Source organism: Phasianus colchicus, chromosome 8, assembly GCF_987193195.1.
Source record: "Phasianus colchicus chromosome 8, bPhaCol1.hap1.1, whole genome shotgun sequence".
In the NCBI taxonomy this organism is placed as follows: Eukaryota; Metazoa; Chordata; class Aves; order Galliformes; family Phasianidae; genus Phasianus; species Phasianus colchicus.
This window is the reverse complement of record NC_143443.1, coordinates 27296371-27317100: the sequence shown is the minus strand read 5'-3', so window position 1 is coordinate 27317100 and position 20730 is coordinate 27296371. Positions and strand designations below refer to the sequence as shown.

At 36.4% G+C, this 20730-nt stretch overlaps 1 protein-coding gene across 5 annotated transcripts in view; it reads right to left on the bottom strand.

Annotated features, from left to right (window-relative positions):
- VTI1A (vesicle transport through interaction with t-SNAREs 1A) overlaps window positions 1-20730 on the bottom strand; it is a 261321-nt gene that overhangs the window by 177898 nt on the left and 62693 nt on the right. The window contains exon 7 of one of the 5 annotated variants that reach the window (XM_090145508.1): window positions 1965-12255. The exons of the other annotated variants lie outside the window; for them this stretch is intronic. Within the exon in view, the coding sequence (XP_090001634.1) occupies window positions 12059-12255 (197 nt within the window). The 3' untranslated portion in view covers window positions 1965-12058. Of the gene's footprint in view, window positions 1-1964; window positions 12256-20730 lie in introns of those variants that run through there. 5 annotated transcript variants of the gene reach the window in all.

Below are 20730 nucleotides of genomic sequence, written 5' to 3'. Positions count from 1 at the left end.
ATGCAAATAAACGTTTAAAAGGAAATCAACATACATTTCAAAAGAACAGATAACTGTTATAAGCACTGTATTAAAAAGTAAGTGCAGCATATTTATGGATATAAAAGAAATCTAATAGGGTCAAACTTATAAGTCCAGTGACAAATGTTACAAGCAGGTATTTAGAAACATGCTGCATTTTCCCCAAATTCCGTTATGGCAACAAACACAAAAAGATGCTGATATCCAGTTCTGTTAAAGCGCATCCTCAGTTCCACCCATTACACAATATCAAGTCAGAAAACGGTTCTATCTGACCGGTAGCTCAACGGCGCAGCCTATGTGTGCAAAAGTATAACGCAAGAAGTTGAAAGCCATAAACGAGTGCCAGCCCTCTGGTTTTGTTGCATTCAGATAACGAAACATACCTCCAATTTGCAACAGTGATCAGCTGCATAAATGAAGGACAATTTTCACATAATAAGCATACTAACAGACCTAAATTCATGAAATCATCCGCAACATAACAGACAAAACTGAAGCAATTCTGCAGAGAATTCATAAGTAAGCATAATTAATTTTGACTTTTTTTCCTGTAAGGCTAGATCTGAACCAATGATTTTCCCTCATCTTTTAGTAGAAAGATACTACAGAATGTAAATATTTCGGAGGTTGATTGAACTTCACCTCAAAACATTTAAAGTGCCTATTTAGATACTACATTAATGTTGCTTGGTTTTGTGTTCATCTTTTCAGCAACGAAATACCTAAATTAGATTTGTACTTTAGTTCTCAAATTGATATATTCGAAGTGTGAAGTATACCACGCATATGTGAATCATAAGAGATGAAGGATGGCATTTTACTGCAGCATGCAAATATAAGCAACTAACAAAACTCTCTTTTATGTGACCTAAGACAGAACAGCTCTCCCACCTTCCGCTCCCCAGAGTTACTCGGTTCAAAACATCCAAATTCAGCAACTCAGCTTTGCTGTGCCCAGGAGCCAGTTACAGCACAGGGTGACCTAGTCGTGGATGGTAAAAGCTGGGCTGCAGCAGTTGACAGAGGGACAGATCAGCTCCTTTCTCTACAGAATGGGATAACCTTTTTCAGACTGGTTACAGAACAGTTTGTCCACACCAAGTGAAATCCCAAACCAGGCTAAGCCATGCCACAACCTTTATTGCAACTGTGAGTTGAGCAACATTAGGGGGTCTTAGCTGGGGAAAACTGCAAGCAGTGCTCTTTGCTTAGTTAGAGAAACACTCCTCTAGCTAACTTTCAGACCCCAAAATAAAACCCAAAGCAGTATAACTTTTTTTTTTTTTTAAATAGTAAAATCTCTTTTTCTTCCCAACACAATATAAACACACATCAGCAGAAATTTGTTGGCAAAACAAGAAAAATCTTTCAAATAATTAGATGTTTTTATTTTATGTTAGAGAACGAAGTACTAATGGTCTCTATGAAGCCAAGTATACTGACATAAAGAAGTCTTTTTTTTTTTTGTCATGCAGAGTTCACTGCTAATCCAGACATAGAAGAAAACAGCGTTTTATATTTGCATTCAGTTCCTTTTTTCTATTATTCCAATAAAATGGCCCTGCATATTTACTCAAGCTGTTCAAACAGGTAAAAAGTGCAAAAAACAGAGCTTGCATCATGTTACAAACCCAAATCAGAAAGAAAACTGCAAGCACAGAAATAGATATTTAACTCAAGAAAATCAGACAGTGAACTTGCTACACAGTTTCACTCATTTAAGTGTAAATTAATCCGAAACAAAGAGCATAAAATCTTTTTAAAATATATTCAAGGAATTTGTTTTTCATTGCTACCACCTCCTGTTTGTTTTTTTTTTTTTTTTAAGTAAACATGCATTTAATGAAAAAATCCTACACTTAAGTCAAGCCCAGATAACTTTGTGCCTTTGTTTTTCAATCAGAATAGTTTTGCAGTTTTGTTTCCAAATAGATGAAATGACCACATTTCTTCACATACGTATTTCACTTTGTTAATGGTGTTCATCACTGCCTGCTAACAGCTCCTCCAGCTATTTTCATGTTTCTTTTTGAAGAGCTTGTAGGCTTTATAAAGCATGGAAATGATACACCACATACTTGGCACTAAATTGCCCAAACCAAAATATCAAGTGTTGGAAAGTGCACAGTGACAACCTGCGTCCTACACCAAACACATCTTGTTTTGTGCAAGTAATGACTTTGTGAACTTCTATAGCAGTGCTCTTCAGTGCTGTTTCAAATAGATATTTGAGTTCAGCTATGGACATGCCCACATCCTATAAGGGGCTGTTTACCCAGAAAAAGTTGAATTCCTACCCCACTGTTCCTCTGGTTGCTGTTTATTTATTCTGCAATTAAACTGGTCACGCACATTTTTCAAGTTTGATCCATTAAAATACAACTACACAACTTTTATCGACATGGTTTTTATTGAAACGGATGTTTATTAGCTAGATCATACTGTTCTATAGAAAATAACTCTCCTGCTGCTTATAAACGTTTTTATCAGCCATATTCAAGTGAAAGAACGAGTCCAAAGGGGAGGGGGAAGGAAAAGAAAGAAAATGGGAGGAGTAGAGAGAGATACCACGTACAACATTCATGTGACATGTAATACTGCCTAATTAGATAACTTAAACTTTCTATAAACCTTTCACTGGAAGCAGCAGTATTACTAGTATCACATTTCAACTTGTTACCCACATTTCTATGAGAAGAGGAAAAGAAGAAACGTAGTTCTGAGGAAGCAATCTAATGGCACATTGTAAACAAGAACAGTTGTTTTAGAAACACGATGCAAGTAAAGCAAAGGGATTTTTCCAATAGATCTATCTTCGTTATGGAACAGGACACATAAGAGACTACTACTGAATTGCAACCACAGTTATACTGGCCAACAAATTACCTTGAAGCACTAAATTAGAAAATGTTATTCGGCAATATTCAGTTTAGCATTCTAAACCATCTCTAGGCTGAAGGTGGTCTGCATGTTGAACTTAGTACTGTGTGGGTTATAGTCTTTGTTTGCAGTCTTAACTGGGGATTGCACCTTAGCTACCGTAGTTCAAGCGTAAAAATACTTTGTCTGTAACACTATATGCTGTTGCCAGCGACCCTCTAAATCCTTGAACCAACTGTGTCCTCTGGTGTCACAGAAGATAATGCCAATTTATTGCAATGTGTGGCTTTTTTAACTGATTAAAATTAAGCCGTAAACACGTGACAATGGAATTAGCACATTTAGAGAGTCTGTTTTCCCACATCCCATTTTGCGCTACTGCGGCTGATCCCTGCAACTCTACGCGGGTGCAATTTTAATGACTTCGCTAGGTTTTGATGTTCTTATGAAAAAGCAGTGCTTGGTGTTTGTGGAGAAGGTAGATATGGAAGCTGAGTAGCTGTGATTGGGGACACTGTGACATCGTCTCTGTTTTTCGATAGGATCGGTGTCATTTTCCTCCCCACGATAAGACACCTCACTGACAGAGCCCGATTAGGGAAAATTTTATTATAAAATTCACTTCTATCAAACAAGGATGGAGTGATAAACAGTTCAGCCTCAGGGAAGAAACAGGAAAAGATTTTTTCCTCTCTCTCCATTTTCTTTTTTTTTTTTCTTTTTTTTTTTTTAATTTAAGAAAAATCCTCCCTCCTCTTATGACTTTTCCTGAAAGGGATTGCGTTTAATTTAACGTGAATTCCCAAAACGTACAGATCAAAGACATTTAAATGCTGTTCCAACAGCAGCGGGGTTGTGATACTTCACAATTCAGGAACACAATTTTAAAAAGTACAAAATGAGGACTTTTTCTGAATTATATTTCCCATCAAACTTTTTAAAGCCAAGAGCCTTCTGAAAAGGAAGCCTAGACAGTTGCGAGTTTACCTTCCAGTATTCACTTACATTTCTCCCTGTTTAGAAAACTGGCAAGCTTCAGGGTAAACAGGGAAAATTGATGCTTGTGGCCCTCTAATGTTGAAGATGGACTAACCTCCAAGGAAGAACATAAAACAAATATTGATTTTTTTTTTTTTTTTAATACTAAAACATCTTTGCTTCTGTGTTTGGCAGTTCACAGAGGATACCTTTAACCTTGCCTCCAGTGCCATATATGCAATATACTTCTGTACACTAATCAGTACTTACTTAGCAGAAGTTTTCTCTGGCCAGTGGCTTGGGGAACTTTGTGAAAAGAGTAGATGGAGCAATGAACATGGAGTAATACATCCCAGTTCTTTATTTTGTTACTTCATATTACCACCTCTCTGAAACACACTCATTAGCTGATTACAAAATAATTCATGATAAAAATAGTCTTGTTCTAAAAACAAAAAAGCAAATACAATAGAAAAAGAGTGATTACCATGAACCAAATGGGTTTCTTGGTTGTTTAACAATTAAACTTGCAAGGCAAACAAAAACCCGTAAGCACTGCCAGCTTTTTATTTATGTCCAAAACTGAGTCACTGCATTGAAACCATTCCCTCAATATGGTGGTTCAATGTTTCAGATGCTCCTTAAATGAGTTTTAAGCACTTTCAATAAGAACACTACAAATCTGCTGTCAAAGAGAGCCCTAACATATAAGTCCTTCCAGCAGTGTTCTAGATTTGCTTTTATTAAATAACAATGGGAGGATGTTTACAAGCATATATAATTTTCATTAGGCACACTCATTGCCAAATACAGCACACATATGATGCAAACTTTGCATAACTTCAGTAGCAGCTGCAGCCCCAAAGTAAGAACTTGCCAAAAATCCATTTTTATTAGGCTAACACATCTTTCTAGAAACTGTATTTACTATTAACTACGGCCTTATACAAAGCTGAATTTAAGTACTAACTGAAGAGCCTGCTTAAGTAAGCACAGCAGTATACTATAATAGACTTGCACAAAGCTCAGTTCCTTGACCTGCTACTTTACTGAAAGAATAGATGAACGTTAGTTAACACTTCTGTAAATGCCAAGATGTATTACGTCTGTCCGTATTTTCCAACTGAGCACACCTTAATTTTAATATTGTAGAGAATTATTTTAGAAGTCATGACTACACTACCAAATGTCATTGTAAAATAGTAGACTGCAACTACACATTATCACTGTTTTTTTTTTATAATCTTGAGTCTGCGACATGCTGTGCAATTGGACAAAATCAGTACACAATTGCCAATAAGAATGGGTTTTCAAACACCACTTCAACAAAAACAAACTTCAGCCTGAAAAAAGTATGACTAACGAAGGTGAAAGCAGAGCAATAAAAGGACTAGCTGAAACTGCTACAAATCTCTCCCTACCCTTATTTTAAGCAATAAATTAGTGATTTCAGTATAGAAGTAAGCAGAGGAAGAAGGTACATCCTTTGATTAGTGGTCTGCTAGATAGATTTCCTCCAATGACTTCTTAAAAACCATTTGATTCCGATTAAGTGTAATTGCAGCATAAGAGCTGTTAATAGTGTATTAGGATTAAAAAAAAAACAGCTCAACAATCCCATCTAAGCACTGAGGAACTCTAATTAGCAAAAATATGAGAATAAGGTCACTCTCCCCTACAATTTCTTTCCATGCAAACGTCTTCAAATCTGCTTGGAACTTGCCACTCCCCACAAAATACAATAAATGTTAAAAGTAATCAATCCTCCTACTTGAATAATGCAGACAGTTGACTACTACGATATCCTCTTTGAGCTGAAGTTGGCTATTAACTTCCTCTCTGCGTGCAGACTAAACAGGGAGCCTGCAAGAACGATTGGCAGGAAACAAAGGTGAGATCAGAAACAGCCATCTTTCAGCTCTGTTTAAATACATAGTGTTGTAGTTTGTACCATAAAAAAGGGTCACATCAGAGCACCAGCATCCAAGTGAGTAATTAAGATCTTTACAGTCTCTCCCACAGATGTTTTTTTTTCTCCCCCGGAATATCCCAAATAGCAGCACTAACTAGAGGGGACACACTTGAAGTCTCCTGGAAAGAGCAGGTAGTTTTCCTTCTGTCCCTGAGACACGTAGCATGAGTCACCCATGTGGATCTGTGTAGCTCTAAATACATTTATGTAGAAGAAATAGCTCAACAGTCTTTCTAAGAGGAGCGTCTGATTGGTGAGTGGAAAATTGATACAGTGGAGTGAAGAATAACTGATAAAGAGATAATCCAGTGTGGCAATGTAGTTCTGCAGCACTGTAGCTCCAGCCTTCATTGGGTGGTGAGTGTAGGGTGATGGAAGAAAAGGATGGGCTTCTGTTGTTTGCATTTGAAGTACGAGGGAGGCATGGTGTGAGCAAACTTCAGATGTGAAGAACAAAAGCCCAGTTTTCCTCTATACCATCTTTAACCATATGATGAAGCCTAAAGCTGAAACACTGTACTACTACATTTTTGCAGCTGATGCTCTGGTTTTCTGCTTTTCCCTCTATAAAGCAGAGATGCAAATACCTTCCTACTGCATTCAGTGCATGTATAGCTTCATTTTCATTTCATATGCCACTGCATATGTTCTTGCCTGACCTTAACTCACACTATAATTTCCCAGATTGTTAAAATATATCATGCTTATTACAGACATAATCAAACATTTCCCAAACAGGGCAATACCAACTTACACTTAAAATTATTTCAGCAAGAATTTAACATTGACATTATCTTTTCATTTTATATAAATGAATAATTTGGATAGAAGAAGAGTACCTAAGCTGGTGGTGGATCAGAGTGTGCCAGTTACAGGAGCACTTAAGCGCCCATTGGCACAGCAAGACTCAAAGACCCGGTAGGTTTCAAAGAGACACTTTTTTTTTTTTCCTTCTAGAACTCTTTGCTTTCTAGTAAAGCTGCAACCACAATGTTCTCTCTCTTAATGCCACCATAAAAAATCAAAACACTTTAAAACAAATTGATGTCCTCTTTAATATAGTCATCACATCATCACAGTGCCCTTGCACCCTGCTTGGTGACAACCAGAGGGATGCATACCACACATCTCTCTCTTGCTTGCTCTTTTTTTTTTTTTAAAAAAAAAAAAGCATTGAAGCAGGCAACAAAGAAAGAGAGAAAGACTGGGAGAGACGCTCAATTGAGATATTGGCACCTTTGATTGACAAGATCTAATCAGCTTATCTCCACACTAATAAAGTTGATGGCCTGTGGAGCTGGTGTATGTCCAGCTTCAAGTGAACTTTCAGTAGCCAAAGCCTCAAGGGCCAGGACTAAGACTGAGCTTATCTAAACTGATTTAAATCAATTCCTAATGGGCTATTTCAATTTGATCAATTTGAAAGGATGGAAACCTGTAACCACTTGACTCAATTGTCTTGATTCATGCTGGCATCACTGGAGATTTGGTCAGAGCCACAAACTATTTATCTACAGTGAAACAAGAGAGTGAGACTGATACATTTCTGAAGTAATTTGACCCTGCTCCAGGTACTATTCAGTCTGTTCCAAATCAAACGTTTTAGAGAACTACTCCTGCACATTCAACCCAATAAAACATTTTGAATGACGCTACTCCAAAATAAGAGTGAACATCAGATGCAAAACTCCCTGTGCCACACACAGGGACTGAACTGGTTGTTTTTGTTTTTCTCTTGAACAACTCTGTTTGTTCTTCTAAATTAATCAAGTCCTTTATGTGTTTTGAGGGAATGCCTGTTTACTCAAACGTGGGATGGCACAATGGAACGCTGTGATAGGAGCAATTTCAGCATTCGGATAGATTGCATTTATCTATGTGCAGAATTAAACAATTCACCTCCAAAGTTTTGGAAATGCATTTTTACAATGCTCAGTGCACTTTCAGCTTCATCAAGGAAAACCGTGGCTATATACATATATACATATACATATATATATTACATTGTACTGTGAAAAGGTTTGCTGCTTCTCTCAGAGTAAATCATTAAGTCTGCAACAGATTCCATAGCATCAAAGTGCACCTACATAAAATACTCATTGAATTAAGACGACTGATTTTCATATAAACAAAGTAACATCTTTAAGAAAACATGGCAATCCTATAAACAGAATCATTTCAGTAAGGGTAACTATAAACTGTGTGTTTATATATACTCTACAGATCTGTCAAAGCATGAACAGTGAAAGCAGGAATTCTTCAGTCAATAGCGCACATTAACACCTTAGAAATGTCTTGTGTTTAATAGAGGTAATTTAAGCACTTTCTAAAGGAAGAGTTTTTTTGGTATTAATACCAGATTACAAAAAACCCTGAGCAATATTTTCATTCAGATTGTGGTTTTCAAGCTGTAATTGCTTTATACAAAATCCACTCTAGTGTTATCATTCAATATCATCTTCACTGCTGTACATCTGAAGATAATTTTGCAATAAAACTTAATTGATAGAGCTTATTTTTCACTAATCTCTTAATATAGAAAAATGAAAAACTACTAACAGTATGTATTATAAGCTATGACCCTCGCAGTGCAGCACATTTCTAGTTTATCAAACTAAAATAAGATCCATTTTATGGCATCAAATATTTTATATACTTTAATAATGTTGAGACTTTTTCCCAAAATAGGAAGTAAATGGAAAATTCTCTTAATAAAGCAAAGTGTAGAGAGTAAAAGTAATGCACAAAGAGGCTGAGCTGAACATCTCATCACATAACATTGCTAGTTTGCGCCCCACTGACCATTAGTGCAAAAACTCAAAATGTTCCAATTATGGAAATTGGTGAACGTGTCATCAGTGACATACACTGAGAATTTACATTCAGTGATTTTATAGTTACAAAATGAACTCCTTCTGACATGCCACGTACACTGGATTTTTAGGAAGACTTTTTTTTGAAGGAATTATGGACTATATTATTCTTCCTTCTCTTTTGGGTAAGTTAGACCTACTATCAGTCTTAAGAGCTTCCATCAGCTAATTAAACAGTTCTAGAAATTACAAAGGATATTTCAAGGCCAAACAATGTATTAGATGTTCATAGCAGGACTGGAAGTTCGAATTCCTAAGTTTTTTTTTTTTTGGAGCTCCAGTACACTATAAAGATAATATTTTCAGAGTAGAAAATTTACCATATGCAGGATGACCATTAAGACACCATGAGAACTGACACCAGCACCATCTTCTGTAATGGTGGAGTTATTCTGTAATGTTGGGGTCATTTTGATATCTAATCACTGTAGCAGTGTTCTTCAGCAGACTAGACAGCAGTTGAAAAATAAGTGGTTGCAAAATCAAGGAGACATATTTGACTCAGCTTATGAGGAGTTGCTTTGGTTGGCCTAGACTTTATTCCTATTTCTACTCCTAAAATTCTGATAAGACATTTTGGCACACTGAATAGCCTAGCGCGGACTGCAAAAGGATAATCCTGAACTGTAAGACTGACATGATCTCTGAGTAGTGACTAGGAGCTTACTGCCCTCTCAAAGTCTGTCAACTTCCTCCATCATTTGGTCTTTTCTAGTAGGACTCAAAATGTGTGGTTACTCAAAGATGAGTCAGAACATCAAATCCATAGGAAACTGTTCCCATGATTCGGGATGTCCGTGTAGGCTTCTGTAGGAAATGTCAATGGACAGATACAGTCCTACCTGACGAGTCAAAACTACTTCTGTAAGAGAAAAAAACACTGCATCATTGGTACTAATGTTCTTTCAGATCTGTTCCAGAATCCTTTCCTGAGACTCAGAGATTAGTCAAGCTTGGTGCTTATTTATTTTCATCTAACTTCATTATGCTTTGGTCTTCCTATCAACAGGATGGATACAACACCATTAACCTCATCCCTCAGATAGACAACGTGAATACACAAAGTTCTGGAGCTCATGGAACTAAAGAACAAAATTGTATTGCCATCAATCTGGCCAAAAAAAAGAAAACCACAACTTGCAGCCACTTCAGTTTGTAAAAATAAAACCAGTGTTTTATTTTTGCATTTGAATACCTCTCACACTGTCACTTAATGAAGGAAAAGTTTTTTAAACATAGCAATCAGTTTGCCAAGATCACTGCAGATGTATCAGACAGAATTAATGACTGTAAAAGGCTGACAGACTTGTGCTTTGTCTTCTGTGAATGAAAACACCACTCTCCAGACCAGATAAAAATCAGCCTCTGCCTCTTTTGGCAGTCAGATCATAACAAGGCCAAAGTAATATTAAATCATTTATGAGGTTTTTAAGTTTAAATATCAAAGTGATATATATGCAGAGGAACTGTTATGACATTTGAATTTCAGCAATAGGCATTTTTTAGACATTTCAAACTATGTAAAACCTGACATTTCAGTGTTTATATACAAAACCTGCTATGATACAAATAACACCTCTCCACCAATAACTCTGTCATTTAAAACTTTTTTTAAAAAATATAGTCATATAGTTATATCTTCAAATTGCTGAAGAGCATATTCTTGCCTAGAAACCTGTCATCTTTATGCAAATAGGAAAAATCTACTGTATATTAATTATGATTTTACAGTGATCACTTTCAGTCTCCTTGTTTCCCGTAGTTAGTCTTTCATCCCCCTTATTATTCATGTAGAAATGTTTTTTGGCAGCTAAAATACAGTACTTCTATGCAATGTTTTGAGGAAGTGCACCAGAGAAAATGTAATGAAATGGACCACCCAAAAAAATGAAAACAACACGGGTGATGTACAACTGTTCAGGGCGCTATTTTTATGAGACATGGGAAATAACACGTACTACTCATCAATTATTCTATAATGTACAATGCCTGTCTCCTCAAGCTTCTAACAGCCCGGGATTGAAATGTTTTGACACGATGATCTCAAGGTGGAAATACTGAAGGCGTTAAAATATAGATATAAATACGTGATAATGAAGAACAAAATGTGTACCGTTTTCTTGCAGTCATAGTTTGCAAATTAACAAGCTGCTATTGATTTTTCTTTGAGGTCAATAACAGCATTTATTGATCTGAGAAGTTAATACTCACTGAGGTCAATATTACATCTCAGGGGTCAACAAATCTGGATACTGACTTCTATTTCCTGTCCATATATAAATATTACATAGGCAAAATGGGCACATTTAATCTTTGGAGATAAGAAAGCACTGTATTTGACATGATACAAAAATTCAAAAGCATTAAAAAGTTAAGAATAGAGCCTGCTAGCCTCATTTTCTAACCGGTTTTCAACACTACACCTTATGTTAACCCAGAAGTTCATGAAATTTATGTTCAGTTCTGGATTTATCATCTCCAAAGCACACAGCAGTCATTGCTGAGACTCAATTACATAGAAATGCATAACATAACTAAAATAATCCTCATAAAAGTAGTACCTAAATACACTACTGGACTTCTTACTGGAGATTCTTCTTATTGCCCATTTTTTAAAACATGATTTCCAGCAAAATCAAGATAAATACTTCTGCCTTTAACGGGTCAGACTCTTGTTGTTTTTCTTCTAATTAGTACTTTGTAACTCAAGCCATCTCACCTCTAAAAGAAAAGTGAAGTGAGCCATTTGTCTCTTGATGTTTTGTCGAGACAACTATCAACGAAGCTTGGGGTTTTCTCTTAGAAAACGGTTGGGAAGAAAATAAACCGCAGGAAATGCAAAGCTCGTTCAGGTATTTTTGCAGATAGATTCATTACTGACGATTTGTTATAATGGTGTAATTTCTCAGAATGCAGAAGTTACATATTGAATTATTAAAGAATTTATTTGTATGGAGATACTCAATCTAAAGCACAAGCAAGGAATAGCGTCCATTACTGGCAAGCATTTAAAATAGTTAACAAGGACATTAATCTTAGTATTCAGAGCATTTGAAGAACTTAACAGTTTAAGAACTCTCCATGATCACCATCACACTAGGTGAAACTGCTATTTTACATTTGAAGAGGCTGTAACAGAAAAAACCAATAGCCTCCAAGTTGTACATAACTCAAACTGTTAATACTCAATCTTCAGGTCTGTGGTGTATTTAGGAATACAAACAGGTCATCTGCTTTTTGGGAACAGCAACAGAGTAGCTGAGCAAACGCAGATTCATCACAACAGGACAGAGATATGCTCACGACCTATTCAATATTTTAACTGCCCTTATCAGATCTTTGTTTTCATAAATTTACATGGCAAATATTCAGTAAAATGAATTCTTCTGTTACTAGAATATGTCCTGGACATAAAAGTGCAAGTGTGCGAAGGCAAAGCACTGGAGGTTAATAAAAGGGGCTGTTTGTTACAAATATCGAAGTTTTTGAAGTTCTTCAGGGATGATGTGATTATGCACTTAACTGTATCTAGGAGGAGAACAAAGTAAAATAGTAAGCACCAATCTTTACAAACATGTAGAACTACACATTCAATTTGATTTATTCCAGCACATGACATTGTGAGAAATTTCTAAAGCTTATGATGTTAGAATTTTTATTGCACAGAATATTTTAGTATGTACATGATTAAAAGACTCTTCACTTGGTCATTAACACTTGGGAAAGTCTGATTCATCATTTTACCTTAATTTTTAAAAATATACTGCCTATATTGTTTAAAACAGATCCTCATCATAAAATTTAAGAAGTTCATTTTTTTCTAAAAGGAAAATAATTAAAATATATTTATTTATTGATATCTGAAGTTCAACCTTAACACTTCTCCACTTGATATTACTTTCACTAGTGCAGCAATCCCTATTGCTAAAATGACAAAAGTAATTACATAGGCAGTAAAGCAAATATCATCAGTTCTTTGGATGAAATTTCTCAAGATGACATTCTGTTCAATTATTGTAGAAGTGCCAAGACATTCAACACATGGTAATCTTAGAAAACTCAGTTATAAAAATCAGTAGTATTTTCAAGACACGGAATACAATCAAAAGTTACTGCATCTATGCAAATAACACAAAGACTGAAACATCATCTAAATGGTTTGCATGTTTCAAGTATACTAAATGCTTGCCTAGAATCTACAAGAGAACTAAACAGGAACTAAATCCCCAAATACATGAACGCTCCAAAATCTTCATTCTTATTGTCACAGAGGCCATAAAAATATGGAAAAGCTCACTGAAGCAGAAACCAGCCAAACTGATGTAAGAGACTGCCTTTGCACCAAAGTTAATCTTTGCACGTTAAACAATGTAAACCATGTGACTCATTTCATAAAAATGCAAACCACAACACTTAGGTACACATAATACCTATATTCAGATATCATTGCACTGAACTTGACCTCAGTACAAGCTCTTGGAAACATGCTCTTGCAAATCTTTTTGCTAACATACGAGCAAAACAGCCAACTTCTCCAGCATACACATCAATGCAAGCAGCCACACACACTTGGAATTCAATATATATTTACGCTCTGCCAATAACTGCCACTGTTTACAATCATGAGTGTTTATTACAATTGTGGTGATTAGGCCAAGAGTATAAAGTTTCATATAAAACTTAATGTTTACATTTTTCCAGCTAGTGAAGTAATGTGAGTTAAGTATTAGCAAATGGCAGAAAAACAAAGTGATAGACAGATGATGCTGGAAAGTAGAAATATTGGAAGAGTTGGCAATATGGAAAACAAAGCCACAAAATCAGTAGAAGGATTCACATAAGCAGGGTAGTAAAGTCATTAGCACAAAACATTATGATGTGATTTAAACTAGATGAAGAAATAACATCTAGATAATATTATTCCTCATTCTACATTGAGATGAGAATGGCATTTTCAATCATCTGCTTTTATGTCTCAATTGGGGACAGAAGTCTGGGCTTTTCTCCTTCCTTATTTCTACCAAAAGGAAAATAAATAGTATTTGTGTAACTATAGCTCTTCAGTCCCAGGTTGCAAAAGGGCAAAATACTGCAGTTGAAAGATGATCTATCATGAGAACCCTTTTGATATCGACTTTACCTAGAAAAGCATGTTCAATACAAATAATTTTTTAATGTTAAACTTTGTTCTCTAGTGCAATTGGAGGAAAACACTGTTAGCCTGACAGGAAGAAGAGGTAGAAAGCTTCAAACAAGATTTATATAAGAAACAAAAACAAACAACTAAGGTATATTTTATATTTTCAAGCCTAAGCTCATCAACTTTTCTTCTTGATGTAAGTTGAATATAAAGAGTTTTTGCCCAACAAGACCTCATGCTGAGTGAATTCATCGGTGCCCATGTAGTGAAAAATCCATTAAAGTGTACTGAAAGTCATGTTGTTTACTCAGGCACCCAAAATGATAACTCATTAAAGTACAGCTAACACTTTATGGACAACAAAATCACAAAGTTTAGCCACTAGAAGAGCAAGGCATTAATATATTTGAAGTTCAAAATCCATACTTGTAATTCTGTTAATCTGCACTCTTTTAAAGGTCATGACACTGCAAAACCAGCATCAGTTGGAATCAATTCATTTCACTAGGTGAAAGTTCCAAAAAAGTTTGTGTTGTATAGGATAGAGGAAGATAAGAAACTGAGCGGAAGCAAAGAGTGTCCAGGGACAACTTATGAGATTTTAAATACTATTCATTAGAAAGTACTTCCTAAGTATTCCAAACTTTCTGATCAAGCTCTCTAAAATTTGCTTTTTTCAGAGAGAATATGAAACCTGACCAAGAATGCTTTTCAGGCCAACAACAGTTGATCATCTCCTTGTCAGAACCATAACTTTACATTCTTCATTGATTTATTACAATGGCTTGTCTAATTATAGTGTTTCAGATGGGTGAAACCTAACCTAAACACACTGGCTGGCAACATTGTACAAATGAGGAAGGATATTACGCATTTGGAAGAAAGACAAACTTGAGAATTTTTCCATAATTCCCTTGCTACACCAGGGTAGATTGGTGAGTTTACTTGGACTATTAGAAACAGCAGCTACTATCCATTCAGATTTACACTGTCTGCCTTCTTCCATTGTTTTGCCTTACCTGCTCCGAACCAAAAGAAAGAACACATGCTTCCTGTAACAAGTTAGCTTTACAGGGTCCAAGTCCTTGTATTGGACATCCTTGAGATGTTTGAAAACTAGATAAATAAACCAAGGAAGGCTAATGGTGAAGAGCAATGATTTGAAAAATCTTAATCTTGAGCATTAATTACGCTAAGCAACATTTTAAGTAAGTACTAGCATTCAGAACTGGACAGAAAATTCAGGAATGTTACTATAAGAGGAAACCTCCCCGAAGCTAAATTATTTAAAGCATGAAAGGTATCCTAACTTCAGACTACTTGAAACATAGTGTTTCAGATACAAGAAATTTTGTGCTACGTTACTTCCCACGTGCATTCCAGATAAATAATCTTACAGACATGAAAAAAAAACAAAACCCTGCAATCTGAAAACTATGCTTCCATTACATAAAGTATCTTTAAGATACCATGGTGTTTTGCTCGTCCAAAAATCCATCTTAAACAGGCTTATTTCAACTGGATCCCTGCTCCTTATGGGACCGAGGTTGAACTTTTGTGTAATGTTAAACACAATAATGAATTCCTGAACGTCAGTGACCATTAACCTGGGACTTCTTCCAGAACAGGGGACAAAAGCCAAATCTGGATCCCTTTTCCCTGCTATACCATAGCAAATCTGTACTACTGAACAGATATGACATTCCTTATTTGCTGCATTAATGGTATAATCCCAAACCTACTGAGGTGAAAGGAAAGATAAGCATCCATTTTATTGGAATACAAGTTGAAAGGTGCTGAGTATCCAAAGATAAGCTTTTAACAGAAGTGATCTCACAATACTGCATACAGTGTGAAAAACTCTGTGAAAGTTTTTCTCATGTAACCTTAAAAAAGTAGTTGGAAAAGTTCAGCCTTTTTTTCTTACCTCTAATGTTTTAAAGGGCTTTTGTTTGGTTGGCTTTGGTACTCTGAAGCAATTAGAGAACAGTACTTCACTAGTGAAAAATTCAGTATTTCCTTACTTCACAGTACCACTGTTCTGACATGTACCATTTTCACATGGCTACAAAAACAACCCACACCTCATACAAACATGAAATTACTGATACTCCAGAACATAATTTTCAGATATCCTGCATTTGAGACAAGATGTACAAATGCAGAGAAAATGGGCTTTGAAAACACTAGATGAAGCAGTTGTTTTTTACTGGGTAAACTTTTCATGACCACAAACACAAAATACCCATTCTTCTGTTGAATCAAGCCTTCAACAGGAAATCCAGAGCTAAGCAAAATGGAAATGGTACCATACACTGCATTAAAATGGCAGGGTATCTGGAAATAGACCAAGTATGACAGATAAAACAAAATTAGGAAGGTAAGAGGATGGAACATTGGGAGGAAAAACAATAGGAGCACCAAAAGAGGAGGTGGCAATACTCAGTGCCGGAGGGAGCAGCTCTGTTGCTGGACAAGCAACAAACCAGCAAACAAACAATATTCAAATTGAGGCTGCAAAAATCACCCCAGAGGTACAAATAAATGCACCGTAAAACATCTAGGAATGGAAACAGAGTAGGCTGGTCTGTCCACACCCTTCTGATGCTGTTTCTGCCTTTTACAAGGTAGCAGCTTTACCCTAGCAAGATTCCCCCTCCCCCGTGACCAGGCAGTTGGGATACTCCTGAGGAATGACATCCTGAAAAACAAAAATTTCACTCTATTTCTTCTTCCTCCTCTGCACTTTAAAGCCCAGACTCCAAAGAAGGGCAGAGGGCTTAGGGATGTGGTAATGCAATACGCCACTTCAAAATGAATTTCCGAAACAATAAACAGATTTTAATAGAAATCAGCCAGCAAAGAAAAAAAATTATATGCGAAACATAAAATACCATTCCTAGCAGAAGAAACAGGGATCATGAAAAAGCTCTCTCTGATGGTGACTGGAAACTGCATAAAAACTCATTTCACTGTAGAAACTTTGGATTAAGATTTCAGTAGAAAGATGTTCTGGCATATCAAAGAAACACCTGAGAAGGAGATATTGGTATATGCTCCAGAACTCAGAAGCCCTCTTTCTCTAATGAAAGGTTTTACATACAGTATTCACATATACACGTATGAATAATTCAGTAGAGATGAAATAGGTGGATATTAAGTGTAAATATCTGGGACAGGAGCAACCTTTTTTTATTTAAAGCAAGGGGCACTAGATGCAAAGTCCTAATTTTTAGAACTTGGTTCCCATTTACATACTCTTAGTTATTTGGAGTTCAAATGCAATTGGAATATGCACGCACCTGAAGACAAAACACAGATGTAAAGGTCTAAGTGATGTTAACTAACACAGGTAAAGTACTAAGTATACAAAATTACAACACAGAAGAAGTAATACCTTTCGCACCAATCTAATGTAGCCCTACATGTACAAATACTAGAGTTGATCTGTTGTTAAATTAACACTGGATATTTGCAACACGATGGAAAGCACAACAACACAGCAGAGCAGCAAGACCACAGCAAGTAAGGATCTGCTCAAACGGAACAGCAGCAGGTATAGAAATAAGAGAAAGAAGCTGCCTACCTTCAAAAGGCCTGTAATGTTCTCAAGCACGCAGGGATCTCCAGCAAAATACTCTCACCTTCACTAGCAACCCTTAAATGAGGTCTGGGAAGGGCTGTATGCTGGCTCCACCCCTTCCGGTCACTTAGGGGCATTACTTGCACCTGTTGCTTGCACCTGAGCTCCCCTAGGTTGGTCCTGCCTTCTCACCAGGTGCTCAATCACAGGTTCAAGCTGTGACTTAGCATTTCTACTACAATGTTAGAGCCATTTAAATTTCTTCTATGCTAAGCAAAGACTTCTTAGTTTTCTCACATTAACACTTACTCTACTGTCAGCCTGAAAAGTCAGCCCTCAGCTTTGCAACTGAAATGGTATCAAATTAGCAGATATTTTAAGGTTTCACATATTATATGGCAGCTCTGGTGTACGCCTTGTTTATGTAATACCTGAATAGCACAGCAACCCAGAGAAAGTCCTTCATTGCAAGAACATGGTTTCAGGATGTTGTACTAGTGAAAGGAGTCAGGAATCCTGACCTATCATCTGCTGCTGAGGACAACACACTATATTAAATCCTATTTGTCACATTTGGTAAGAAACCTACAGAAGTTGTATTAAAATAGTCCCTTATTCATGCTAAAATCATTGAACCTCCAGGAGCTCTCTATAAACATTCAACACAATTTCACCAATTTCTTCACTGTACTCTCATTCAATTCTGCATCCAGATAAGACACTAACTATAATTATTTCATAAAGAAGTAAACATACCTCTTTGTCTAATGAGATTCTCATTTGCTTTCCACCTAGAAGGGTGCCAATACTTTGGGGAGGGCCTGACCATCTGTCTGTCAACTAGACTACCACTACATTACATTATATATTTATGGATCACTCCACAAAGGGAGGTTCATTACAACAGCCACTGAAAGCCACTGAAATTTACTTGGATCCCTGAGCACTGAGAATTATTCATGTCATACAAGGGTGGTTCTGTCAATTGCTCAGAGATATTTCTCCTTTAACTGCTCCAGAACTGCATATTTCTCAGATTTCCAAACAGCATGGAGAGTGGGAAAATATTTTAAGCAACCTAAAGTAAAGATACAGAAGATATTTCTGTTAATGGAACAACAGAGGTTTCCTTCTTTTGAGTTCTTTGCTTTAAAATGCCATTTTTACACATCACATTAAAAATGGGATTTAAAAATAGAAGCCAATGAAAATCTTAAGATTCAATGCAACTAATAATTTTGTTATCCTCAAACTACAAATTCTTCTAGTAGCGCAGACACCTAAGTGCTACTCAGAGCCGCAGCATAATATCCAATAATCATCACAATAATCATTCAAGCTTAACACTTGTTCTTAGATTACGTGCACCGAATGGTACAGAAATATGTAAACTTCTTGAAGAAGAGTACTCCATAATAACCTGCAACGTGGTTTTGTCATGAAAACCTGGGCAGCATTCAAAGCTTTCATGACAATCCAAAGGGTTGTCATGAAACAATCCAATGTCTATGCATATATATATACACACAACAGTTGCTTTTTCTTTTCCCTGGAAAGTATCTGAGAGTTGAGAAGAATTTACAGAAAGCAATTCAAACTTAATTACTATGGTTCCCTACAATAAGGCTTTTCCTTTTCCTGATATAGGAAAAGTACATTCACATTTGCGTTAAAAAATAACACAGTACATTTGATTCCCATAGCTCAGAGTGAAGTTTATGGAACACTGAGAAATATGGAGAGAAGAGATTACTCAGATTACAGTTAACAAATGACAACTTGATATATAAAATCACACAGCCATAGGCTACTACATCTCAGCTAATCTGTGAAACAATGACTTCAATATTATCCATTCTAGTTCTAAATATCATTGAGTGGTGCTGGAAACTCTTTTGTCTGCTCCCTGTCACCAAAGCTGATAGGAACCGGAAAATAGAAAAATAATAACTTTTAAAACAATATTTTGATTTTAGAAAGCAGGCAATCACACTCTGCAGTGCCATCAGCCGTAATTAATACTCGCCTTACTTGGTAGAAACAACAGGGACACTCAAGATTCAAAAGGCCAGTGGTTTTCTGGATATTTCCTGAGAGCTGACCCTCATGAGTGTTTGTGCTATGCAACCTGGTCAATTAACATGCAAATATTCTGATGAACTTACTTGTCTGTGAAATCAGGAACTCAAATGCCTGTTATATTTGCAACATACTCCCTCGAATATTTAGGATGATGTTCTTCTCTTTCCAGCAGACATTGAGTACTATGAAACTGGTTACCAGACAGTAAATACTTCATTTAGCCATTTAGGTTTATATGTAGATTTAGACATCCTCAGCAACAACAAATGATAGCCAACAAACTACGCAAGCATGACAGGCGGTGTGGCTGGTGCCGCAGAGATGGTGTCACAAGTGGCATCCCATTCAGACTCCACTGAAGCAGATGCACCGATGGCATCACTCAAAGAAAGAAGTCAGACCTTCCAAGAGATCTCAGCTTGTATGAAGAACTGTACATAAGATGAAAGGGCTTATCAATTTAGAGATGCAAACAGCAAAAAAGCTTCCAATTTATCATGGTAAGTTTCAGGAATGGCAATGCGAAATTGCATTAAATTAGTTACGTGATGTTAGTTTAATCCTTAGATGATCACAGGGGCAGGTTAAAACAGTATATGTGTTTTTGCTGATGAAGGTAATAAGAAAGCCCCAAATCTGACTCATTCCAGAGGTGAAAATGATCCAACTTCATTACAAGAAGCAACATACACATCCATAATTATGAAAAGACATCATATAAAGAAAGCAGAATAGATACTTAATGGTTGTCACCTCTGCCTCCTCACCTTAACAGAGTCGCAGAAAAACTGATGGTGGAAAAAGATTTTTTGAGATCACCTAGTGCAACCACCTGCTCAAGCAGGGTCACCAAGAACTAAGGACTGTGTCCAGCCAGAATTTTAATGTCTTCAGAGATAGATACAATCACTCTGGGCTACCTATTTCAGTGTTTCACCACTCTCACTGTGAAAAAGTGTTTTCTTGTGTTCAGGTGGAATTTCACTTGTTTTACTTTGTGCCCATTGCCTCTTGTCCTGTCATACGACATTAGTGAGAAGAGTCTTCATTCTTTGTTTTCTCCCATAAGTTATTTCTATATATCAGTAAGATCTCCATGACCCTTCTCTTCTTCACGAGCAATCTCAATTTTTCAGCCTCTTCTCACGTGAAAGATGCTCCAGTCTCTTAATTTCTCTTCACGCCTTTTGCTGAAATC